Source organism: Manis pentadactyla, chromosome 4 (assembly GCF_030020395.1).
Source record: "Manis pentadactyla isolate mManPen7 chromosome 4, mManPen7.hap1, whole genome shotgun sequence".
In the NCBI taxonomy this organism is placed as follows: Eukaryota; Metazoa; Chordata; class Mammalia; order Pholidota; family Manidae; genus Manis; species Manis pentadactyla.
In genome coordinates this window covers 140,045,726-140,071,471 of record NC_080022.1, presented here as the reverse complement: position 1 = coordinate 140,071,471, position 25,746 = coordinate 140,045,726, and the positions used below count along the sequence as shown (strand labels likewise).

General features: G+C 49.7%; 1 protein-coding gene across 2 annotated transcripts; it reads right to left on the bottom strand.

The window, feature by feature from the left end:
• Nucleotides 1-2,885: 2,885 nt before the first annotated feature.
• Nucleotides 2,886-21,152, bottom strand: CCDC92B (coiled-coil domain containing 92B). Of its 2 annotated transcripts, XR_005028931.2 has the most exons (5): nt 20,873-21,152; nt 12,875-13,027; nt 9,091-9,138; nt 5,600-6,724; nt 2,886-4,810 (listed from the first exon to the last, which is right to left on the bottom strand). XR_005028931.2 is itself a non-coding variant. In XM_036906119.2 (4 exons), exons 2-4 carry the CDS (start codon nt 13,002-13,004, stop codon nt 6,159-6,161), a joined length of 744 nt encoding a protein of 247 aa, XP_036762014.2. In that variant the 5' UTR covers nt 13,005-13,027; nt 20,873-21,152; the 3' UTR covers nt 5,538-6,158. The 2 variants fall into 2 exon arrangements, 1 of the variants encoding a protein (XP_036762014.2); XM_036906119.2 differs by lacking the exon at nt 2,886-4,810 and having other exon boundaries at nt 5,538-6,724.
• Between the last annotated feature and the right edge of the window lie 4,594 nt (nt 21,153-25,746).

Here is a 25,746-nt window from a genome sequence, read left to right as displayed (position 1 = left end):
AGAAGTATATCAGTGAAAGTTGGGTGATATTATGCTTAACCTTAAATATGGAAAAAATCATCAAAGTCTAGGAAGCCCGGGAGTATAGCCATACCAGCCGACTACAAGATGCCCAGAATATTGAGTCTGTTCTGCTGACATGGAGCAGTTTACTTCCTAGTAGGTGGGGAGGGGAGATGCCAACTGCTATTACTGCCTTAGATCTGGGAAAGTAACCATCCACCTGGTTGGGCAGGGTAGCACTCTTTATTTTCTTTCATTAAAAAAAAAAAAATTACATCACCTTTCAAGTCAAAAACATGTTTGGGGAAAATGATTTCCAATTCTGAAGTCATACCTAATAATAGTGTTTTTTGCAGTACATTTGTATGGGTTGTAGATCGCAACCCTTTCGAGGTTTTGATTTGGAAATAGATCATTTGATTAAAAAAGAAGAGAAAGGAAAAACTAAGACAAACCCCTTGCTCTTATTGAACTGTGCAGTTTGTGGACCATTTTGACCTCATGAAATTTTCCTTCTAGCAGTAGGAGGCGGTATGAGTTTTTAATTTTCTAATTTATTTTTCTCAAGGGCCGCTTTACAATATAACCTCTGTAGAATAAAAGAAGGTGTATGACATATCAAGAGGTTGGTATGACTTAAGTCTATGAAGTGTAGATGAAGTCTTCTGAAGAGTCTTTTGACAAAGGAATTCATTTTGTTGAGGAAATCAAAAGAAATTAGAGGCCACAGATTTCTTTAAAACTCTATGAACGTTTTGCCTTAAAACACTGTGTCCTTTACCCAAGTGACATCTCAGTATTCCAGCATGGAAGAGGAACAGAGAATTTTGCCTGTGATGGTTCTATAACCATTTTTTTCATTCTTGATCTCCCTTAAGTTTAGTATCAAACTCAACTGGAAGGTGATACATGTATTCTAAATACAGAAATTGAGAAACTAAAATTTTTGCCTTTGCAAAGATTCATTCTTGCAACTTGAGTGAAGTTAGTTGCTTAAGTAGATTTAAAGTGTTGAGAATTCTGAAGACATACATCAAGTACTATGTGAAGAATTTTTTTAAAAAAGGCATTTGGTGATAGTTTTTTTATGGTTTTGTTTTGGTTTTATGGAAGCATTTTAATATAAAATGCTGCCAAGTCTATAACTAATGTAAGAAATGTATATCCTCCTGACAGGGAATATTTGAAAATGGAAAATTGGAAATGAAATAGGTTGCTGGGTGCATTAATCATCTTCACATAGGATTTAGTCACTTGCATGACTAAATTCTTTATAGGGCTAAGGGGCAGGGCAGATGATTTTAATATGCTTTTACTGAGTATTGTAAAATAAATGCTTTTTGGATCCTCAATGAAAAAAACCCCCCCACAAATTAACACCATTTAAAAACCATATGGAAAGGGAAGGGGGTTTATTGGTCCATTTAACTAAAAAGGGTAAGGGCATATGGGATACAGGAATAGCTGGATCCAGGCAGCTTAATTATTAGGAATTATCTCCATCTCTCCACATTCTGCTTATGTTGTGGTAGCTTCATATTCAGGCAACCCTATCCTTTGTAATGGCAAACAGCCCGCCAGACCTTCAGGCTGGTATTCTGCCATTTTAGCCACCCATGAGTGTGCTCTTCTCAATGGTCCTGTTTTGTTCCTTGTTGTATCCCTAACATCTAACTTGGTGTGTTGAATGAATGGTGCCAGAAGTCCTGAGATTGATGCTCATTGGCTCAGACTGAGCCATCAATCCATCTCCAACCCAGTCAGTGTGATCTACCTTACCGGGATCACATGGGTCCCCTCAACACGTGGACTGAGATGGGAGAAGCGCAGGTCTCCAAATGGAAGCAATGGGTCCTACTGTCAGAAGCAGGGTTACAGACAACCAGGATGTCCCCCGTAGCCTTAGAATGCAGAGCTGCTGCTCCATCCTCATTATCCACAGTGTAGACCTATACTCTCTAGACTGAAAATACTCCTGTGCTGATAACGTGTAGGCCTGAATTCTTGTGGGTGCTGCGCATGCTGAGCTCCCAAACTACAGTCCCAGGAGAACCCTCACCAATGGGAGGTAAGAGTAGGGCTCATCTCTGGGATGCTGGGCTTCCTGCCGCTTGGTCTGATGGGGGTGGGTGTCAGGGAAGGGGACCCAGCAAAGAACCAACAAAGATGTGATTCCAGGCTCGGAGCCCTTCCGGTCTAGCCCTCCCAAGCCTAGCTAGGAGTCTCTGATCTAAGGTCTCATTTGTTCATTTGGACTGGGGTGGCATTGAGGGAGGGACAAGGCTAAACCAAACATTGGGACAGCTTAGATGAGTGCCTCATGCCTTGTGAGAAATACTTACTGAGGGTACCCCACAGTGTTAAAAAGAAAAACAGGTCCAACATTGGATCACCTCTAGGCCAAGTCACCACCACACTGGAGCTTAATGCCCAGTGTAATCGCAGTTTCAGCCACTCCCAGGAATGGAATTTTAAGCCAATCAGTTTGGAACTTCCTAGTGAGGTCATCTGCATAACACTCCCCCCCCACCCCCCACCCCCGCCTCCTTGCTCCTAAATGAGGGTGACCTTACTTGAAACTTTCCCTAATCTCTTCTTTGGCCAATAACTGTTTGCTCCGTCCTCCTGTCTATAAACACCTTCCATTTTGTACAACGCCCCTGGAGAATTTCTCTACTTTACTGTATGGGACGCTGTCCTATTCATGAGTAGCTTAATAGAACTAATTAAAGCTTCAAATTTACTTGAAAATTTTTAACAAGAGTTGGCTTTGTGTCACCCATTTCACCCAAACCACTGGTTGATTCCCAAACCACTCTCCATCTCCTGTGGGAACAGGTACAGGGTGGGGCAGAGTGCCCAGAGAAGAGGTCTGACGTGCGTGTTTTTTTGAGCTATTTTATTAAGAATAAGGCATATGACAGTCACCCCTAAAGCACAAGGCTCTATTTCTGTGGGTGAGTGAATACACTCTGAAATGCACTGGATTGAAAAGCGCAGCCAACAGAGAATCTGGAGCAGGATCCCTCTGCCCTGCCCCTGGGGCTTCGGCCAGGTGGTTCTGAAGCCCTGTGTCCCCCACTCAAGGCTGGCACTTCAGCAAGGGTGCTTAGAGGTCCCCAGCTGTCTGTGCTGAGGAGATGCTGCTCTGCACCCTCTTGGCCTCCTTCCTGTCCACAGGTTTGGGGAAGGTCTACCCATTTCAGCCCTGGACTGGTTCCCCAAACTGCAAGCCACTGGGGGTGGGATATGGAGGGCTGGGGTGCAGAGCCTCTGCTGCATTGCCCACTGGTCCCTAGCTGGCTTCCAGAATAGGGAGGGGATCCCACCTACAGCTCTCCTTCCTGGGGCTGTCCATAGCAGGGGTGTGGCTGGAGCTCCAACTAAAGCCCAAGTGTCTGTGCCAACATGCCCCTCCCCCAATGGAAATTCCTGCTGCAGAACAGAGGGGAGGAGACACACAATCCTATCCCTTTTAGTCACCCAGACAATCCAGGGAATTGTGCCAGGTCTTTCCTTTGGCCAGCTGGGTGCTGTGGCTAGGGGAGGAAGAGAGCCAGAAGGTGAGGGTGGGGTCTCTCCCAGGCCCCAAGGCTGAGGAGTTTGGGGGCCCTGAGACCAAGGGCTGGCAACTCATTTCCAGTCCCATTCTGGTGCACTGAGGGTTCTGTTGCAAACCCAGGTGCAGGCAGGTAGAGGAAAGTCTCTAGATCATTATTTCTAGGAGAGAAACTTGTTTTAAAATTGGGCCCCTGTATGTGTCTCAGCCCTTCCCCAGCTTGCTGAGTGGAGCATGGAAGGGTGCCTTATTTCCTTTCCCAGGCACCCCAACATCTCCGCTGACAACAAGTCAGCAGGCCCAGCCGAGCCTTTCACCTGGGGGATCTTCAAGCACCTGGCAAATTGTCATTATCTCCAGCTGATGGAAGAGGGACAGGAGTTGGGAGGTGTTGATGGGGTCACTTGGGGAGAAGCAGGCAGGCCACCAGGAGCTCCCTGCAGTGGGGACCCCCAGCAGGACACCCCAAGTACCCAGGAGGGAGAGGAGAAGAGGGCTATTGCTATAGAGCTTTGTGGGGAGGACAGGTGGGAGAACTATGGCTTTTAGTGGGTGGGAGGGTGGACAAAGTACTTCACCTTCTCTGCAGAAGAATCAACATAACAAAGTCACCCTGTTCACTCCAAAAGTGTGGCTGTGAAAGTGCAGCTGCAGGGCTGGGTGGGCTCTTCTGAGAAGACACCCTTTCCCCTCCTCCCCACAGTCCTCTGGGCCCCTTCAAGAGAGTGTAGCTGAGAGGAGATAGGCCTCCTCACATGGACACTTCAGAAAGGGAGGCAACAGGATGAGGGGTACAGTGAGTCACACTTGGAGACACAGAGGGCAGAGGCACAGCCACAAAGATGGAGGGGTGAGGGGTAGAGGAGGGGGCAGGCAGAGTAAGGTCCCGGGGCCACCAGTGCAGCCCACATCAGACTGGAGAGCACTGTCTGTCCCCAGGGTGCCCACGACTTGGCTGTCAGCGTTCCAGGGGCTGGATCCCCAGACCAGCCTGGTCATTGCCCAGTGGTCTCAGCAGGCCTGAGTGTGGGCAGCAGGAGGGCACAGCGCTGTGTGGGCTGGGCGTGCGCTCACTGGTTCTGCTTCTTGCTGATTTCCCACACTAATGTACAGAGTGAAGGAGGATATGACTGGTGATTCCCCCTCTTCATCATGGGGGGTGTGATGGTACAAGGGTTCATTATCCCTGGAGATTGACTCTGCTCCCCTCCCAGTCACCAGGATGCTGGGCCTCAGCCAGGGCAGGATCTGCAGGGTGGGGTGTCTGTGAGTGAGGTAAGGTCTCTCCCTGACCCATGTCCTCCCTCTGCAGCCCCTGGAAGACCTTACAGGCACTTAGGACTCAATGCAGGACAAATGGGCGTGGGATGGGGGCCTCTAGGCATTTAGTCTTCTTTCTAGGCTGGACTGGGGGTGGGGGCCAGCAGCTGGTCAAGAGCTGTACCTCCTGCCTTTGGTTTATGGGAGCTGGGGAGGAAGCCAGAGATGGGCGTTCCCCCTCCAACTCCACTCCCCAACTCAGAGGCTACTGAGTGCCCACCACCGTCGGTCTAATGGGATTGGGGGCATCTCTGGAGTGGGCCAGGCTGGGGACTATATGTGCTTTCCCCTCTCCCCACTCCAGCAAGCCCAAACCTCTAACCGTCACTTCCAAGACCCCTGGAACCTCTTTTCCACCTCCGGGTGCAGCTGGGCAAAGTTAGCACCAATGAACAGGACTAGGAAAGCTTCCAGGGAAGCCTCCGGGTTCCCAGCTCCCTCAAGGGGAAGGCAGTTTCTGCCCTTCCAGAAGCCAAAGGGCTGGGCAGCCAACCCCGGCTCGCCCTCACTTTCCCAGCACACTCCCAGTCTGTACCTCCACGGTCAACCTGGGGAAGAACTGAGCTGGAGACAGCTCCAGACCAAAGGTTTTGCTACCAAACCCATTTTGTAATCCTAAGGGTCACTAGGTGTATGTTCCATAAATTCGAACTTCCATCAGGCCACTTTCCCCACCAGGGGCTATAGGGGATGTCTTCTAAAGTGTTCGGTGCTCACCTGTAAGGACCTATCAGTGGGGTGAGGGTAGGGGACGCGGCTTCCGAGGAAAATGTCCAGCCTCTAGCCCCTAACCCGAGCCGCCCCTCGGATAAAGGCTTGGGGGGAAGGAAGGGCTGCCGTGCGGGGCTGGGGGAGGTCAGAGTGGGGAGCTGGAAGGCCTAGGGGTGCTAAATGCCACGCTGAGTTCCTTCCGTAGGCCAGCCCAGCCTTCCCCTCCCCGCTGAACGATTGTCGGCTTCCCGGGGCAGGGACTGACTCCCGCCCCCTCCCCTCCCAGTGGCAGGGTTGGGGGCGGATAAGGACAGGAACTGCGAGTCCTCTTCACAAACAAGGCGCATCGCGCAGCCCCGCAAAGGAGCTCCCTTACGGGAGAGGGGAGCTCGAAGCTTCCGAAACGTTGGGAAACACAAAAGGCGGGGGCGGTTGGAAGCGGTGGGGAGTCGGGGCTGCCTCCGCCTGCTCCTCGGAGGAGGGCGGGCGCCCTCGGCCCCCGGGACCTGACTGCGCGGCCCGAGCTGCGTCCCCAGCCGGGCGGCCCACCCCGCCAGGCCCGCTCCTACTCCGGGTCCCCAGGCGCGCTGGGCAGGCTGGCTTGGTCCGGAGGCTCCTGCGACGGCGGCGGCCGCGGAGTGCGGCCGCCGGGCGGCGGGGGCCTCCGGGCGCAGAGAAAGAGCGCAGGGTCGGGCATGGGGTCGGCGTCGGCCAGGACGCCGGCCGCGCGGTCCCAGGCAGCCCAGTCCCGGCCCGGGCCCCTGGCGGAGGCCTCGGCGGGCGGGCGGCGGGCCCGCTGTGCGCGCCGGCGGGGCCGAGGCTCGGCGGCGGCGCCGAGGCCCGGGCGCGGAGTCTGCAGTCTCTGACGCGCCGCGTGCAGCTGGCAGGAGAGGTAGGCGGCCGCCTCCGTGTGCTTCTGCAGCTCGGTGCCCAGCACGGTGGCTCGGTGGCTGCGGCGACGAAGCTCCTCCAAGAAGCGCCGCTCTTCGGCACGCAGGCTGCAGCGCAGCGCGGATACCAGCGCCTCGCGCTGCGCCACCTCCCGTCGCAGCTCGGCGTTGGCCGCGCTCCGCGCAGCCAGCTGCGACTCCAGCGCGCGGCACTTGTTCTCCAGCTCCCGGGACGCCGCCTCTGGGAAGAGGAGGTATAGGGTAGAGGTGACAGTCCCCACTGGCTCAACCAGCACAGCTCACCGACCCACGGTACAAAGCCCAGCACCTCCCTGACTACACACCCCGCCGCGCTTCCCACACTCCTCACGCGGCTTCCCTGGCCTTCCTTTATTTTTCTCAGGGCCTTGGCACCTATCCTACCCTCTGCCTGGCCTCTCCTCTAATTCTTTAGGTTTCAACCTAAGTGCAAAACCCTCCCTGACTGTTTATTCACCCACAGATAATTGTCGAGCCCTTACTAAGTGTATTGTGTTAGGCATTGGGGATATGGTGGCTAATAAAACATTCCTTATGAAGCTTACAGCAAGCATAGTGGGAGAGGTATAACTCGTATTCACAAGTGAATGTGAGCTTGAGTCTGTGACGTGTGCCCATGCCAAGACTGTAACAGCAAACCGTGATGGAGTCAGGAAGGCTTATCAGCAGAACAAGGGCTAGGATCTGCAGGATGAATAGGAGTTAAGCAGTGAAGAGAGGAAAGAAGGGTGCTTACGACAGGGAACTGGTGCAAAAGCCCTGTGGCAGTGGAACCACATTAGAGCAAGGGACTGAATGACCTGGCAGTGTTGCAGGAAACGGGAGTTACTGTGCCCCAAAACTTGTTGCTTTCTTCATAGAGCATAAATTACATTTTGTAATTTTCTCTTTTCCTGTTTATTGTTTGCTTTTGCCCACTGCATTGGGTTTCAATCCTGGATACACACTGGAACCACCGAGAGAGCTTTGAAAAATAGTTTCCTGGGCTCTACCAAAGACCTATTGAATCAGAATCTCTGAGATTGGACCTGGGAACCTGGACTTCTTAAATCTTCCCAGGTTACTCTAATGTACCCCCAGAGTTGAGGAGACCTGCCTCCTGCATCATACAGGCTCCATTTCAGCAGGGACTGTATCCTGGTACTGACACAAATGAGTGAGTATAGAGACATAAGAAGCTGAAAGGTGACAAAGGTAGGCAAAGGCGACTCTGGAAAGGATGTGGAAATCCCTAAGTGATAGAATAGTGATCACTGAGCAAAGAGAGTGCTCAAGCCTACTCAGAGAAGACAACCAGAATATTGGGCAGTGCATTGAGCCCAGATAACACCAAAAGCCCTTTCAGAGGAAGACAGAAGTGGGATGAAAGTTGCTACTGTCACAGAACTGTCCTCATCTTGACTCTGGGATGTGTGTCTCCTTTTCCAAGCACCTAGGCACCAAGAAGTTGCATATGGTTGCTACTTAAAGAAGTGGGCAGAATTCATTCAAGCCCATAAGTGCTGACATTTTTATGCATGAATGCAAAAAGTAATTTGTAGGGCTCCTAACAATTTACCTTAAACTGCCAGCCTTCTGCATGCCTAACTCTTGGTCATGCAGCTCTTGATCTAGAAGCAACACATTAATATGGCAGAGAGTCCATTCTTAAATTCTTCCTGGCTAAGAAAGACTTTTTGTGATTCATTTTAAATTAAGCATCAACCAACTCCCTCTCCATGTCAGGTGATGTCTCTTGCACTTGGAGACAATGGGTAACACCCAGTTATAGTTCTCAGAGATCATATAATCTGGTGATTAAGATCTCCACATGGAACACCTACCATTTTAAAGAAGTTTTAATTGTGGTAAAAGAAACATAAAATTTACCATCTTAATCACTTTTAAGTGTACAGTTCAGTAGTAGTAAGTGTACTTACATTGTTAGCAACAGATCTCTGGAACTTTTTTGTCTTGTAAAACTGAAACTCTATACCCATTGAACATCATCTCCCCACCTCACTCCCCCATCTTATGAGTGAAGTATTAATCTGTACACAAATATTTTAGTGGAATTGCTACAATGGTACAAAGTCATGTTCTTACAAGGAAGGATTTGCTAATGTGTGTGTATCACTCCTCTCCTCTAGACTAAAACCTCTGAAGTCAGGGACCCCATATGGCCATTGTGTTGTATTTTGACCCTCAGCATCTTGGCGGGTGTGGACACTAACCATGGGAATCACTTGTGTAAGGACAGGAATGACTGGGGAGGTGGGTCAAAGAAAGGAATGAAGTAGGCGAGGTGGACTTCAGACACCATCTTCTTCTTGCTTTCATTTTCCTACTTTGGACAGAGATGTGGATACGGGTTCTGTGGATGGTGGCATGGGTTGTTCCCTGCACGATGTCACCCAGTTGAGTGGGCAAGTAGGGCTCATGTCCTGCACCCTGCTCAACAAGCTGAGGAGTGGCTGTCCCCAAGTCCAGACTGGGGACAGAGAAGGCTTGGGCCCTACTAAGTGGTGGTGGGGAAAAGGTGACCTGTTGGGTCCCCGTGGCACTTCCCTACCGCCATCCTTCTCTTACCTTGCTGGTGAGATTGGGCCTCTCTCATCTCCAGGTCATGAGTCAGTTCTGGGGGAAGAGAAAAGAAAAGGCAGTCGTGCATGCGTGCGTGTGTGTGTGTGTGTGTGTGTGTGTGTGTGTGTGTGTGTGAGAGAGACAGACAGACAGACAGATGAAGAGAGAGTGACCAGGAATCACAACTCAGTAAAAGTAGCAATGAGGGTCCTCAGAAACCATCTAAACCACCCTCCATACCTATTTTACTGCAGCCCTGGGAGGGGAAGAGACCAAGAGAGATGCCTGACTGGCCTGATGTTAAGCCCCATACATCTTTCCAGCACAGGCTTTGTGGCCTGGGCTTGGGGGTCAGTTTGACCCTTGTGGGACTGAGAAACCTGGCTTGCTTTGGGGCTCAGGGAGTATTTGCCCCTTTCCAGAGTGGGTTATACAAATATTTAAAGTGCTAACCAATTTGGAGGACCCCTGCTGTGTAGGACACAGACCCGTTAGTGTTTAGTTTGTAGATCTGGGAAGATGGAGTGTTCTGGGCTCTCTGGGGTCTCTGGAGGGAGACTCAAGGTAGTGACTGTTTGCCAAAAAATAGGACACATGCATCTCACTATTTTCACAGCCAATAGTGCTGTGCCTGTTATTTTCTGAATATTAGTCCTGCCTATTTCCAAGTCCTGGCACTGCTTTATTCCACCCAGCCAGAAGAGGGCCTTCAAGGGGGACAGCACCACCTGGTGTAAGAAGCCTGCATGGCACTTGACTTGGGGCTGAGGGGGTGGGGCGGGGCAGCTAAGGAGCCTGCCCAGGGCGCTGGTGCAGCAGTTTCCTCTTGCAGACCCTTGCCTGTCTGTCTGTCTGTCTGTCTGTCTGTCCAGCCCCGTTCTTGCAGCCCAGAATGCCCCACCCCTCAGCCGGCTGAGTTTGATCATTTTTCCAGCCCCACCGCACTCCCTCAGCTCCATCAGGGCTCCAGAGCTGACAAAGGGGCAGGGGAGCCTGGGAGCTGCCTGTGACAGAAGGCACCTACACAGGAGTACCTGTGTGTACGTTCAGGTCTGGTACCCAAAGGGAGGAGGTGTAAACCTGGGGGAAGGGGAGGTAGCACACCTCTGAGGCCACCACCCAACTACCCCTATGGAGACCAGCCTTGTGGGCCCTCTGCCTATCCATTCTCACCACCCTCACCTGCCATTCTAGAGACCAGGGGCTCTGCTGGATGTGTCTTCCCCAGGGAGGCCAACTGTTGCTAGGAGACAGGGAGCTGGGGTGCCTGGGCCTTTCAATGTGACCGGAGCCTGAACCTCCTTTCTGGGGCCCTGGAGACTCTCTGCCTCCACCCCTGGGGCTTCCTGGGTCCAACCTGGCCCCTCCTCCAAGGCCCAGCAGTGTAGCCCAAGGGATGCTGGACTAGGTTCAGGGATGCAGCTCAAGGGACTTTGGCTCTGCCATGAACTCCCTGTGGACGGGTTTCTCCTCAGTCTCTAATCACGGGAATTGGAGGAGGGGAGACAGAATCCCAGCTGGGCCCCACTCCCTCATCCATCAAATATCGCGCCCATCTTCTGGCCAGAGTTCCCACAGTTTAGATGAGCATGCTGTGAGGTCAGATACACTGTGTGACCTTGAACCAGTGACAGCACTTCTCTGAGCCTCAGTTTTCTCATCTGCAAAATAGGGACAAAATCCTATCTGTCTCACAAGGGCCTGTGGCTAGAATTAAGTGAGCGAAAATAAACAGAGGGCTCAGCCCAGGGCCGAATCAGTGCTGAACACATCTGGGCAGTTCTTGTCATCCAGGCTGCCCGCCACCCTGAACACACCCTCAACCTCTCCAGCCCTTTCATTCTGAGTCGCAGGCCTCATAGGCAGGCTCTCTCGGCAGCCCTGCCCCCTTCCTTCTTACATCACCCCTCCTCTCGCCCATCCCCTTCCCAGCCTCTGGGTACCTGTTTAGTCTTTTTTTTTTTTTTAATTCTCCTTGTTCTGTTCCCTTCTTCTCCTCACTCTTCAAGCCCTTGGAGGGAGGGCCTTATTCAGTTTTTTCAGCCCCAAGGGTGGCGGCTCCAGGCCAGCTCAAAGTTATTTTTATCTCCTTAATCAATAACCAGGAGGCTACAGGCCCATACCCAGCTGAGAAGGGTGATGGGGGCCGAGGGCCCTCTGTTCCTGCCTATTACACTTTCTTGGGATCCTGGCCTGGTCCTGAGACAGAGGAGCCAGGCCTTCAGAATTAGGGAAAGCAGAAAGAGATCAGAGAGCTGGAGGGTCTTCGGGCTTGCTTGCCTCGATTTTCCTTTATTGTTGTTATTGCAATGAAAATATGGCATCGGGCAGGGGTGAGTTGGCATGGGCCATCCCTGCCTGTGGGCTGGCCTCTGCTGCCATCCAGGCCTTGGGGAAGATTGCAGGGAGGTGGCCTTGGAGAATGGTAGCTGAACCTGTATATGGAACAGGAGGAGGCTGTGGTGGCTGAGAGTCAGGACTACCAGCTTCTCATGCTACAGAGTGAGAAGCCAGGCAGATCACTCAAACCCTCTGGGCCTCAGTCTCCCACAGTGGAGTGGGGAGCCTCCCATAAGCAGGGACTGGAGGGAGGGTAGGAACTAGGAGACAGGGCAGAAAGCTGAGAAGGCATTCACAACAGGGAGTCTACACCTCTAAGGGGTTCTCATCTTGTCTGTGCTGCTAACATTCTGTGCGACTTTCTCTGAGCCTCAGTTTACCTATGTGTACAATGAAGTGGTTGGGCAGTTCCAGCTGAGACATTGTGTGAATCACTGGCTCTAAAGCCTATACTTGGAGATGGCCTGTGTGAGCGCTTGGGTCAGAGCCCAGCCTCTGAGAGGGCCAGGCAGCTCAAGCCTGAGGTCCAAGGGTGGAGGTCAGGCCTGGGATTTAGCACTTCCATCTTGCTCACAAATCCAATCGCTTGCCAAGTTCTTCCCTTCAATCTGCTTCCCTCTGGTCTTCCCTTTCTGTCCCCTGTCACCTCTCCCCTGGACCATTTCACAGCCCCATCACCAGTCTCACTGTCTCCCTCTCCCACTAATTCATTTTCCATACAAATTGAGTCTGTAAATGTAGCATGCTGCTGCTCAAAAGCTTTCAGTGGCTCCCCAGTACCCAGGAGGACAGGCCACACTTCTTAGCTGTCCTGAAATGTCTCAGCATCTTCCATGATCTGGCTTTGGGTTTAAGTGCAGCTTTCTCCAGCGAAATAGGACTTTTCCTGAGCTTTTGGTTTCCTTCTGGACTTTACCACACTATTCCTTTCGTTTGGAATGCTTTCTCCACCTGCATTCCCCTCTAATATCTCACATATATAAATCTTGGCTTCAGGGAGTGGAAATGCTCCCTCCTTGGGGGGGCCTGGAATGCTTGCTCTCCTTCATCACTAATGCCGCAAGCTGGACATGATCCTGCCCGTGAATTCCCGTTGGCCCTCTTTATTTTCTGCATATCTTAAAATTACCTGTTGGTATATATTGTCTTCCCAGCTAGACTGAGGCCTTCTTAGGGCTAGAAGGTGCTTGATGAACATTTAGTAGAAAAGGACAACAATCCCCAGGAATGATTCCTAGGTTTCCCTCTGCTGAACTTGAGCCCCTTGTCCTGAAACTCGTATTTTACACCCCCCCCCAAGATTCGGTTTCCTCATCCAGAAAAGGGGTGACGAACACCTGCCTGAAAGGACCATTGTGAGGCTTACAGAGGCTCATGGTGGGCGCCCTATCAGAGACGTTGATTATGGTGACAGTTGCCCCCACCCCCCAGCCACCCCTCCTGGCCTCACCTGAGCAGCGTTTCTGCAGCCTCAATATTTCCAGGTGCAGGTCTCGCAGCAGGGCCATCTGCTCCTTTTTCAGGAAGCTGATGTGGCGTTGAACGCTCTGGATCTGACGCTCCAGGGACACGGTATCCATGGCAATCCAAACCTGGGCCCCACCTGGGAGGGATGACAAGGTGAACCCATATCTTCTGGGCCTATCTGCCTTGCCCACCCTCAGATCCCTCCTAGTCTCCTCTGATCTGGGGGCTTGTGACACTAGGTACAATTCTGCAGTAATTTCCTCTGCATTTATTCAACAAAGCTTCATGACAAGTGAGTGTGTTGGCAGGAAAGTATACTTATTCCCATTTAACAGATGAAGAACCAGAGGCCCAGAGGAAAATGGCTTCACTCCTCTGCCCCCATGTAACTTTAGCTTCTTCTCCTTCTCAGAGAGGAGAACAAATGGAGTGGCAAAGTCATTACAGAGATGGGCTCTAGCCTGCTTCTTAGCTGGCTGTGTGACTTTGGGCAAGCCCTCTCCCTCTCTGGCTCTTGGTTTTCTTGTGGCTAAAGTGGGGAGATGTGGAATGGAAGAACCTGCCCCCTCAAACAATCCAGCTCAAGGGTTACCTTCCACTGGCAGGGCAGCAACCTTTCCCCAGCTCAACTCCATTTCTCTGATAACCTCAGCCCTGGACTCCGAGCTCCTCCAGGTCACAGAGGAGAAAGAGCTGGTGAATCTTTTACTAACAGACTCTGTGGGCTGAAGTCAGGTGGCAGAGTCCCTTTTTAAAAGAGGAATGGAGGAGGGTGATAAGGAGACTTGTGCCGTGAATCCATGGTGGGAACTTTAAGACACTGTGATGGGAGGGGGAAGCTCGCATACTAAATCCTAACCATGGCCTAGTTTTTCAGCTCTCCCTCTTCCGGCTCTGCCCTTTCCTTTTGATGCATTTATTTACACATGTGATGACCAGCAGCTTGGAAAAGCATAGGCAGAGGGCAAAGCAGGGGGCAGAGGGCAGTGGAGGCCAAGGCCTCTGGAACTCAGGACTCAGAGCTCATGCCTTCTCCACTAGGGACTCCTTAAGTTTTTGAAGGACGTGCCTCCACCTTCCCTGGGCAGTGGAAAGGGAGGCCAGCTGATGGACTGCTCTGTTCAGCAAATAGTTCCCTCCAGATTGACTTCCATGGAGGCTCTGCAAATGTAGATTTTCGCTAGTAGGGTCCACCAAGCAGGTTCACCTGAGAACCTCACATTCATAGGTTGCTTTCTCCGGGCCCCATTCCCTTACACTCTCCTGATCCAACACACAGGCCTTCATCTCAGCAGGGGTGGCCCTTGGCCTGCGGGAATCACTGGCTACATTTACCAACCATCTGCTATGTTTAAGGCACTTTATGCACATTCTCTTACTTCTGGCAACAACTCTTCAGTAGGTTTTACCAACCCCCACTTCACATATCAAGAAACTGAGATTCAGAGCTGATGTGGCTTGTGCGCATTCACGTGGTAAGTGGTGGCAAACCCGATTTCCCAAAGCCTTTTGAATCCAAAGTACGTTCCCAGTATTTACACTGGGAACAGTGCTGGGTTTGAATCCTTTCAGTTACCTGCTGTGTGACTTTGAGTGAGAAAGTTAACCTCTCTGAACCTTTTTTCCCTTCTCATTAATGAAGCTACTAATAGTAACAGTCCTAGGATAGTCGTGAGAATTAAACAAGATTTAAAAAGAGTATAGAGCACTTAGCAAAGGACCTGGATCAATCAATGCTACATCCCTTCTCTTCTCTGTTTAATGTGTGAGTAGGGGAATCTTTTTCTTGATTTCCTCATTTGTTCATCATTCATTCATTCAATTATATACTATTGCCAACCTCTATGCTGGGTTCAGGAGGCAGTAATGAGCAAAACAAAATCCTTGCTTTCATGGAGCTCACAGGACAGAGAGAATCAAATAAATAAATGCATCAAATAAGCAAATAATAAAATAAGTATACAGTTGCAGCCTGTGATAAGCACCATGAAAGAAACCTACAGGGTAATGTGAAAAAAGATAAAGTGGGGCCTACTTTAGACTTGCGGTCAGAGAAGATCTCTTCAAGGAAGTGATTTTAAGCCAAGACCTTGGGGCAGGCAGAATTCTAAGATGGGCCCCCATGCTTCCCAGCCTCTGGTGTACTCACCCTCCTGAATTAAGCCCTTTCCTTGAGTGGGGGTGGGACTGTGAATATGATGGATTTCACTCCTCTGATTAGGTTGTATGACACAGATGGAGGCATTTTGCAGATAAATAATCAAGATCACCGATCAGCTGACTCTGAATTAATCAAGAGGGAGATAATTCTGGGAGGGTCAATTCAAAGGGCCTAGAAGGGAAGAGATCTGCAGCTTGAGAGAAATTCTGTTTGAAGGAGGAAAGTGCTTTCTGAGTAAGCCTAGAGGGGAAGCCACATGGCACAGACCTGAGAGAGACCTCTAGAAGCTGAGGATGGTTCTTGGCTGATAGCAAAACCAGCAGTTCTTCAACTACAAGGAAGTAAATCCTACTAATGTCCTAAGGGATCTTGAAAGCAAATCTTTCCCTAGCTGAGCCTTTGGATGAGGATACAGCTAGCCTTGATTTTGACCTTGTGAGACCCTGAGCAGAGGACCCAGTTAAAACGTGCCAGACTCCTGATCCTTAGAAACTGCAAGATAATAAATTTATATTCTTTTAAGCCACTTAGTTTGTGTTACTTTGTTATGCAGTTAGCAAAAACTAATACAGAATTGAAGGAGGAGTATAAGTCAGAAGAATTAAGGCAATAACATTCCAAACAGGGAATAGCATTTGTGAAGGCCCAGATGTAAGATAATAATGATAGCTTACATTGACTGAGTGCCTACTATTTGCCAAGTCTTGTGCTAAGGGCTTCACATGGTCTTTTTGAGGAATGGGGACATTGCTGCTGCTGCTGAGGACTGAAGTGTAAGGTATTGGGGGGGGTCACAAGACGCAAGGTTAGCAAAAGAGGATCACATAGAGTTTTGTAAACTACAGTAAGAATTTTGGATTAATACTAAGTGAAATGGGAAGTTACTGATGGGGTTTAAGCAGGGGAGGGACATGATGTGATCTGCATTAAAAAAAAAAATCACTCTGGCAGCTCAGGGGAGGGCAGATTAGAGGGGCAGAGTGTCTGCAGTGAAGTCAGCTGGGAGAATGTATCAGTAAAGAGATGATGGGGGCATGGACCAGATAATGGAGGTGTAGACGGAGAGAAGTTCCAGGTGTATTTTGGGGGTAGAATTGGCAGGATGTGGAGATGGGCTGGATTAGGTCATGAGATGTCCAGGATGTCTCCCAGTTTTCTGGCTTGGGCAATTCAAGTATGAAGGCTGGATCTTGCCCCATTTCTTCATCCTTCACATTAGACCTCTCACACTGGATCTCTTCTCTAAACTCTAATCACTCCCTACGTGATCTCATCCAATCCCTTGGCTGTAAATACTATTTATACGCTGACCCCTAATCTCACTCTCCCCTGAACACTAGACTGACAATTTAACATTTCCATTTGGATGTCTAATAGGTTCCTTAAACTTACAAGTCCCAATACTGAATTCTTGTGACTTCTCCTATAAACCTGCTCTTGCCCACCATTTGCCATCTTGATAAAAAGCATTGGAATTTGCCTGTTCACTCAGCTGCTCAGGCCAAACACTTAGGAGCATCTTTGATTCCTCTCTTTCTTTGTATTCTACAGCCAGTCCATTTGCAGTTGGCTCTACCTCTTAAAAAGTCCAAATCCCATCTCACTGTCTATATGGCTGTTAGCCTCACCCCAGCCCCCACCATCCCTCTGGTGTACCACTGCAGGAGCCTCCTAACTGGCTTCTCACTTCCATTCTTGCCCCTGTTTTCCACATAGCCGCTAGAGTTCCTTTAGCAAATCTGATGCTGCCTCCCTTCCTCCAATGGCTTCCCATCACACTTAAAACCAAAATCAAAGTTCTTACCAGATCCTACACAATCACCCCGGCTCTGATTGCCCTCATCTCCTACTGTTGTCCCATTGCTGGCTCCACCCAGCCGTCCTGGCCTCCTTGCTGTTTGCTGAACATGCCACGCACACTCTTGCCTCCAGGGCTTTGTATGTGCTATACCCTCTGTATCAGGAATGCCCTCCAAGATACCCTCATGGCCCATTCCTTCCTTCCATTCAGAACTCTGCTCAAATGTCACCTCCTCAGGGCCCTTCTCTGATTACCTGAACTAAAAGAGAACCCTCTGTGACTCTCCACTCCTTTAATCTGCATTGTTTTTCTGCCATGAACTCATCATCACATGAATATACTACATTTTTGTTTACTGTCTGTTTCTCTTGCCAGATTGTTGGCAACACCAGATGAAGGACTGTATTTTGTTTCCTTGTGTTCCCTAGGACCTAGCACAGTATCCGGTAAATAGGAGATACTCAGTAGATATGTGTAGAATGCTTGAGAGAGTGAATTTGTGGAGCTGGGGAAGATGGATCAAGAAGCGAAGCAGATTTACAGAAAAGGTAAGATCAAGGCTGAGACATATTAGATTTGACATGTTCAAGAGACCTCAAAACAAGGAGAAATAGATGTCAAGCGGGCCGTCGAATGTACTGGCAACTCAGTGTCTATATCTCAGGAGAAACAGATGAACTATGTCTGCTGTTGTCTACATTGGGATGTGTGTGTCCGCACATATATCTGAACTTGCGTGTGCGCTGCAAGGAGCACATGTATGTGTTTGGGGGGGCGTGGTTCTTGCTTCTCTCACATCTCTGTGTCTGCTATGTGTGCACCTAAAAGATGAAGGCATGTGGGCCTGGGCTTACAAATTAGATAAAATGTCTGTTCCCCGCTACTGAAATGCAAATGTTTCTGAAGAATAAAAGCCCTTTCCACACAGCGCTGGAGACTGGACCCTGGCCACTGTGAGAGGCTGAGCCAACCAGCTGTTTCTGTGTCTGCCCAGAAGGACTTGACGATTTGTTTCCAACTAGGCAGGGTGCTGTTCTCAGGGCAGAAATTTGGGTCACAAAGGATCTTGGCAAATATTCTTTCTTAGACATTATTGTTTAGTTTGTTTGGGGGAGGGCAGGAGATGGAGTGGGGATGGGGCAACCAGGGACAACACAGATCTCTGTGTGGCTGGGGAGTCACACATACTTCACAAGGGCCAAGCCCAGAAAATGTCAGATTTTTACACAGAAATGCAGTTCTGGAACCTCCCAGCTTCAGAAGCTTGTGCCTGAGGACTCCATCCAACCTCACAGGTTAAAGTGAGAAGGGTCCTCTGCCTCTGTCTCCTGTCCTGACCACCTCTAGGCTTGTATTGTTTCTGCTGCCTAACTTCTCCTGATGCTGCTAGTTCTTTGTTCTAATTTTCTAGCTTGATAAAAATGTTCATTAAAAAAAATTGACATAAAAAATAAGAAAGGACCTGTAACACAGGGGCCACAATTTATAGAGTTAATTCCAAGTACTTTCAAGATATTTCTCATCTGTCTGAAAATTACAAGTATTTTTTTCCTCTTGGGGAAGTTGTTGAGAGAAGCTGCCCATGCTCAGGTCTCCAACCACAACGTGTCAGGCTCAGGAACCCTCTGGCCCAGGCACAGTTCTGGATTTCTAAGGTCTGGGCTCCTGATCTCTGTAAATGACCTTGTCGCCTTCTTGTCTCTTTGGAGCTTCTGGGTCCCCACTTGCTTTCCCAGCGATCTTCCTGTAAGTGACGTGGCAAGTAGGAAACTGTAGTTCTAGTCCTCTCCAGTCCTTATAATTCTCTGGGTAGGAAGAACCACAGAAAGGATGGAATCACAGCATCCAGAGGAACCTTCAAAATCATCTCAATCAGTGGTTTTCAAATTTTGTTCCTAGAGCCTCAGAGTTCTGCAGAGGGGTCTCAGATATTTCCAAAAGGGTTGGGGGCAAAAGGCAGGGCTGGAGGCCTTGCTATTTTTACTCCTCTTTTAAAAGATGGGCTTCTTTTACAAAGTCACTGGAGATAAGCTGCTGCTAACCAAAAGTTTGAAAATCATTTCTATAGCCCAATATTTCCTTGGGTGGCTAACTGTTCCCTCTTCCTTAGTCTGCTCATTGTCCCCTGGCCTCTGCTGCCCCCATCTCTCCCTCAGACAGACAAGTGGCTGGGAGAGGAACCAGAACTAAAGCCTCTTGCTTTCTGCTTGTGTGGAGTTTGCACTGTCTGTCACCCCTCTCCCCCTGACCACTTCTCTTGTCCCAGTTTCAATGTCAGTCTGAGTGTTTCTTTTCTCTTTGGGACCAAATATATTTATGGAGTCAACAAATAACCTTGTACTGTTTTGAATGCTGTATACCAACATTTTGTTAGAAATTCTTTAAATATGCCTTTTTACTTCAAGGAGAATGTTAAAATTATTTTTATCATAGCCAGGACAAACATATTAGATAAGACAGGTATGGCAATAAATGAATAAATAAATGAATTAATATGTTCTTAACTTTTCTTAGTCATTATTCCTCTTCCCTACCTGACTCTGAGGCCCAGGGTAGGGGGAAGAGCAGGAACTCCATAAGTCTTCCTCAGATATGGATGCACAGGTAATAATACTTATAACCATCATCAATACTTACATATAGTTACAAATAATTGGTGCTGTTCTTAGCGTTTTCCATATATTAACTCATTTATCTTTATAACAACCCTACATTGTAGATTCTATTAGTATGTCTGTTCCACAGATGAGGAAACAAAGGTTCAGAAGGGTTAAGTAGTTTCTCAGTATGCACAACTACAGTGCCTGGCAACTAGGAGCACTCCACTGGGGGCTCACCCTGGTATTGAAGGCCCTTCCCAATCTCAATGTAGTCCTCACTTGCAGTCTGATCTCCTGCTCTTTGGACTGCTGCTCTCACAGCAAACTCTACCCATTCTGTGGGTATCCCCTCACTCACTATCCTCCACCTGCCTCTGCGTCCTGAAACTTCACTCTTTCTTCAAGGACCTACTCAAATGCTACCTTTCCCATTAGTTTTCCCTGACCATACAAAAATGGAATGACTGTCTCCTGCCTCTGTGCTGTCCAGGCATTCTGCCACGTATCATACTTGGTTGTGTATATGTGTGTGTGTGTCTGTGTGTGTGTGTGTGTGCACACACACACACGGGCGCACATGCCCTTGGCTTCTGCTCTAAGCCTTTCGCTTCTTGAGGGCAGGACTTTGTCCCTGGGAATCCCTTGCATGGAACAGTTGAACAAGGAATGTTGGTGAAACAGGGAGAATGAGTTGAATGTTATTGGTAATCACCAGGGCAAGTAAGTGCATGTATTAAAAAATTATTACTTCCCCTGGCCCTCTCATCAAGTCCTTGGCTTTCCTGGTGACTTGAGTTGGGAACAAGCAGTCAGCCCTTAACAAATGTCTGCAAGGTGGGGTTACTTGGCCAGAGCTGGAGCCACTCCTTCCAGGGGTCTTGTGGCCCTTCTCCACTCCAGGGCTCCTCTTTCCCCCGCTCCCTCAATACCCCTAGGCTTTGGCTCCTCCACTCCACTGACAATCCCAGCACCTCCAATCTCAGCAAAGCTAAGGATCCAGGGACTCCGTTGTACGACGTATGAGGAAACTGGAGCCCCCAGCCCCTTTTGTCGATGTCCTGACCTGATTATGCTTCTATATGACTCCCAGAGAAGGCAGAAGGAGATGTGGAGTCTAAGGAGGAGAAGAGAGGTACTAAGGAGGGCAGGGAAAGGCAAACAGAAGGATGTGTGTGGCGGGAGGTGGAGGAGGCTCGACCTCGGGCCGGGCCACTCTGGACTCTCCTCCAGGGCCAGGAACCGCCTGAGTCTGGGCGCCGGAGGACAACTTCTGTCAGCAGCTTGTGGGTCCGGTCCGCCTCCCGTGCGCTGCGGTGCCCAGCCCCGCGCCTGCCCTCTCGGGGGAGCTGGGGCTTGGGCCGCGCTGCTCCCCACCCCCCGGCCCCCGGCGGCCGCCCCCACGCCCACCGGCCTCCTCACCTTCGGGACCTGAGGGAGCGACGGGCCAGCGGGGCCCTCGGTCCGGCCCGGCTGGGTAGGGGGAGGCGCTCTTCCCTGCGCTAGCTGCGCCCGGGGTTCCGCAGCGCCCGCCTCGGTTGCGGCGCCATCAGCTGCTGTGAGGCTGCGGGGCGGTCGGGCCGGGGCTCCAGAGGGGTCCGGGGCGCCCAGCGGGGGTCCGGGGCGGGCTCCAGGCGTAAACACCCAGCAACGTGACCGGAACTGGCGAACGAGCTGTAGGGGGGACCGGGAGGGGGGAGCGGGAGAGATAAGGGGGGAGGGGAGGGACCTGGGACTGGCGGGGAGGGGCTGTGGGCGGGGCGGGGGGAGGGGAGGCTGGCGGCGCGCGGTCGGGGGAGGGGGAACCCCCGCAGCCCCGACAGCCAGGTCTAGGGACCCCGGCGGGCAGCAGATCTCGCGCTGCTGGCTTTGGTTGGGAGCTGGAAGGGAAACCCCGGGAACCCGCCGGCCACTTAGGGAGACAGGGAGCGGCGGGTGGATCAGCACCGCGGACAGCGCCCAGGCCGGGAGGCCGCGATCCGCTCCGCCCCTCTGCCCACCTCTTGGCGTAGGAAACAGAGACAATGCTCCCGCGGGCCCAGGGAACGGTTGGGTAGGAGGAGAGCTGAGCAGGGGTCAGAAAACCTACCTTGTATCTAGTTTCCCGCAAAGCCGCCCCTGACCTCTCACTAGCTGTGTGACCTTGGGTGAGTCGCATCACCTCTCTGGGTCCCAGTTGATAAGACACCCTCTTTCTCTTTTTGTGAGGGTGTCAAGAACCAAGAGAAGATCTTTTATAACTCTGAAGTCCAGAACACGGGTGCAGTTTTCACTGCACATGGGAGGCTTCTGGAGCTCCGCTTCTTGACCTCTAACTCTGGCCCTAGGAATGCTTGCCTCTTCTCTGGGCCTTGGTCTCCTCATCTGTAAAATGGGATACTGATGGTCAATGCAGCTCCTAAGATTTTCGGGTTGTTGTGATGATTAAATGAATATATGTAAAGTGCTTAAAATTGCACTGTGTGCTCATTAGATGTTCATGTTAACAATGGCGAGGAACCAGGTGGCACTGTGTGTGGCAGGTGGCTCAGAGCTCTGGGTGAGTCATTTCCATCCCTGCCTTCAGGGGCCGCGGGAAGGAGCTGAGTTAGACTAGTGGCTTGATCTGGCTTTGCACACTCCACTGCCAGTCAAATATTCCCTGCCCTGCTTTCCTGGGCCAAATATCCAGAGAAGTCCTCTACCTTTGTCTACAGAACTGGGAGGCCCTGGCACGAGGGCCTTGGAGGGGTTTTGGCAGCTCATTGGGGGCACCCAGCCTTCTCTCTATGGATCCTTTTCCTCGTTACCCTCTCCAGTCAACTTTCAAGCCTTAACTGGATTTGGGTGTCAATGGATAAAAGGCTTTTAAAGCTGGTCCTGGAAGATATGAAGCCTCAAAAGCTGAATAAATGACTCTCCTAAGTCATTTGGCAGGGAGTGAGCTTCAAAATTTTGTTCAAAGGCATCTGAAATCCTACTCTGTAGGAACTCCAGCTTCTAGCTGTGCTATGGGTGGCCCCTCTTCACCCTGCCTTCTCTGAGGAAACCCCTGGGAGAGAAACAAAAAGGTCAGCCCAGCCTGCTTCTAGTCCTTGCTGTCCCTCCTAGGGCAGTGTTCTGGGCCATGCACTGTGTGTGAGAGCTCAGCAGGGCCACTGGTTCTGATGAACCACCCATTCGTCCCTGATCCTGGTTAACCATCAATTCTGAGACACCAACCCCTCAATTTCACGAGATATTGGTGAGAAGGGTGAAAGGTACGTTTAATATCCTCAAAGTCATGTAGTATGAAGGGGCCTAAAAACCTGGGCTCTGATGCCAGCTCTGTCACTTACTAATTGGGTGATTCTGGGCAACTCTCAACTTCTTCGAGTTCCAGTTCTTCCTCAGTAAAGTGGGGAAAATAACACATACCCTGCCAACAGGATCATCATGAGGGCATCATGAGGAAGCATCAAAAGGCTTCAAAAGGGCCATGCAGATGGGATTCTTAGGATGAAGGCCCAAATGTGTTCCTCCTTGATCTGTATTACAACAGATCCTGGGACTCTGCTTTTTTCCCCACAGCTACAGCAAAAGCTCACACCAGCACCTGTCCAAGGAGTGGCCTTGACCATTCATGGGGGGCTCTAACTCTGTCCCAAGAAGTGCTTCTTGTAGAGTCCTGCACTGGGCCGAATTCCCAGCTCAGCATGAAAGGTCTGGTTTCCAGGGTGCCCTCAGGAATCTTTGGACCTCTTTGGCTGGAAAAATATCCACATATGAAGCAATGAAAGATGTGAGCAAAGCACGCATGGAGCAACTGAAAATGATGAGCCAGCTAAGAAATCACTACTTGAAAGCTGAGCTAGGGCTTGGATTTGGGAGCAAGGGGTCTTAGGGCACTTCCTTGGAGGAGGTTAACAATCATTCAGTTAATATGCAGAGTAATATTGAGCAAAGCTGACTGCATGGCATTCCACCTGAGGTTGTGGGGAGATCCAGAGACATATTATAAAATATGGAGATGATGATGTTTATAATAATTAACATTTATTAGGCACTTTTTATGTGCCAGGAGTGCTACTAAACACTGTTACAATTTTCAGAATTAAACTCGTAATGAAGTCAAAGAAAACAAGTGTATAAAAAGTACATCTCACCTCAGAAGTTAACTTATTTTGAGCAGAGCACTTTACCCAAGTAATCTCATTTAAACTTTAGAGAAATTTTATTGGAAAGACTTATTTCCCTTTGCAGATGGAGAAAATGAGACTCAAGAGAGGTTGAATTTAAAACCACTCAGATTGTAAATAGTGGAGCCAGGATTCAAATCCCTGCCCAGTCAGGAATACAGGTGAGTTTCATCAGACTTCTCAGTGAGGAAATGAATTCAGCTGTGGATGAAGGCACCCACAGTGATCATGAGCTTTCTGAGAATGTGAGAGCCTTGAATGCCAGCTAAGATAGTGAGGTCAGAAAAGATAGGGTGGCAGAAAAGGCCTAAAAGGCCTCCATCTCTTCACAACAGCTTGGAATACTAACTTTTTGATTTCTGTTTCAGTAACAGCTCTGTATATGGGTCAGTGTCCTGGCAGGGAACAGATGGTGCATTTAAAATGGATCATTTGAAAAGAGTTAAGGAACTATTTACAAAGCTATGGACAGAGTTTAAGGACAGGGATAGGTAGAGCTGTCACCATCCCTAGACCTGGAGCAACAAGAGAGCAAGGCAATTATGGAAACTCAGAAAGGATTGCTATGGGGAGGGGGCTGATGGGCAGGGGCTGTGGCTTTCCTAAAGGGAAGTAACTGACCCACAGTGACCTGGCAGGGAGGGAGCTGAGGAATAGATACCTCCACCTCATTCCCCTCCTGCCTCCCAGTCACCTGCTTATGACTCCATCAGCCAATCCCAATGAGAAGATGGAAGTGAAGGGAAGCCATTGACATTGCACAAGGCACAAGCAGGGTATAGAAAGATGGGGAAAGGTTCTGAAGGGATGAGATATCTGGCATATCTTCCTCACCAGCTTGGGTCACATTTGCGGTTCCCTGCCAGGCTGCTGCCCATTGAGCGTTCCAGCACTGGTGGGCATCAGACCCCCTTTCTAACCAGAGGTTTTGGTGACGGGCCTCTTAGCCCCCTCACCTTCTGAATGGAAGACCAAACTGGGGCAAGGCTGCACTTCCTTAGTGGTGAAATGCCTGATTTGAACAAAATGGTCCCTAAAATCTATCCCCACTTTAATATAATGGCAATACTTACCTATATATTTTTTCTAATTCTTTACATATATTTATACACTTATCTATATATTGTTAATTTATCTGAAATATATTTTGTGATATGAAATAGAGACCTTGTCCTTTTCCCCCCATAAATAGTTAACTGATTGTCCCATCACCATTTCCTCCACTAATTTTGAATACCTGTATCACACATATGCACACCACTTTCAGGATGTTTCTGGACCTTCTATGCTGTTTCCTTGGTCTCTGTGTTATTTATGTTTGTGGAGCTTAGAGAAAGGTTGCTCAAAGGCAGTTGCTGGCCTCATACTAGATACTACACTTAAAGGTCAAAGGCAATCTGCCAGTCTACCTTGTCCGTATCTCCTTCCTCATGTTCTTTTACACGATGCTTCTGTGTTGATTACATTCTTCATCCCCTATTGCTTCCTGTCATTGTTTGCACGTAGTGAAAAGCTCCGTGAGGATTCTTGGATTTATGGAATCTTGATTTTTGTTGAACACTGGGGAGGATATGAATACTTATGGATATGACAAATATCAGCATTTAGATTCCCCTGCAAAAATTTTCAGTGCTCCTGGGCATAACCCACAGTCCCCAAGAGGAAGATTAAACTCCCAGAATCTCCACACTGAGGGTAGTGTTTTCTCCTCTTTGCATGTTTCCCTCCTGCAAAGGATGGGGGTTGTCCTGGGATGGGAGGCAGCTGAATTAGGAGGGTGTTGTGCAATGTGCAGACAATCTCTATATTTATAAACATTTCTAAAACTCAGCTCCTTCAAACCAGGCATGAGACGCATGCTCCCATCATGTGCCGGCCAGGCTGGTCTCTGTTCAGCTCCAGGAATGAAAAGACTCTGGGGTGGAAGTAGGTTGAAGGCGTGAGTGGAGCTGGTCCTAGGGTTGGGCAGTGATCAGGGCCAATGTCATACTCTTTTAATTACTGGCACTTTATAACATATTTTAATAATCTGTAGGGCACATCCGTTTTTATTTTAGGCATTTATAGAGTAGGTTAACTCTTTTATCTAACTTTCTGGATAGGTAGAGCAGGTGTCACAACGTGGAAAGCACAGGTGGA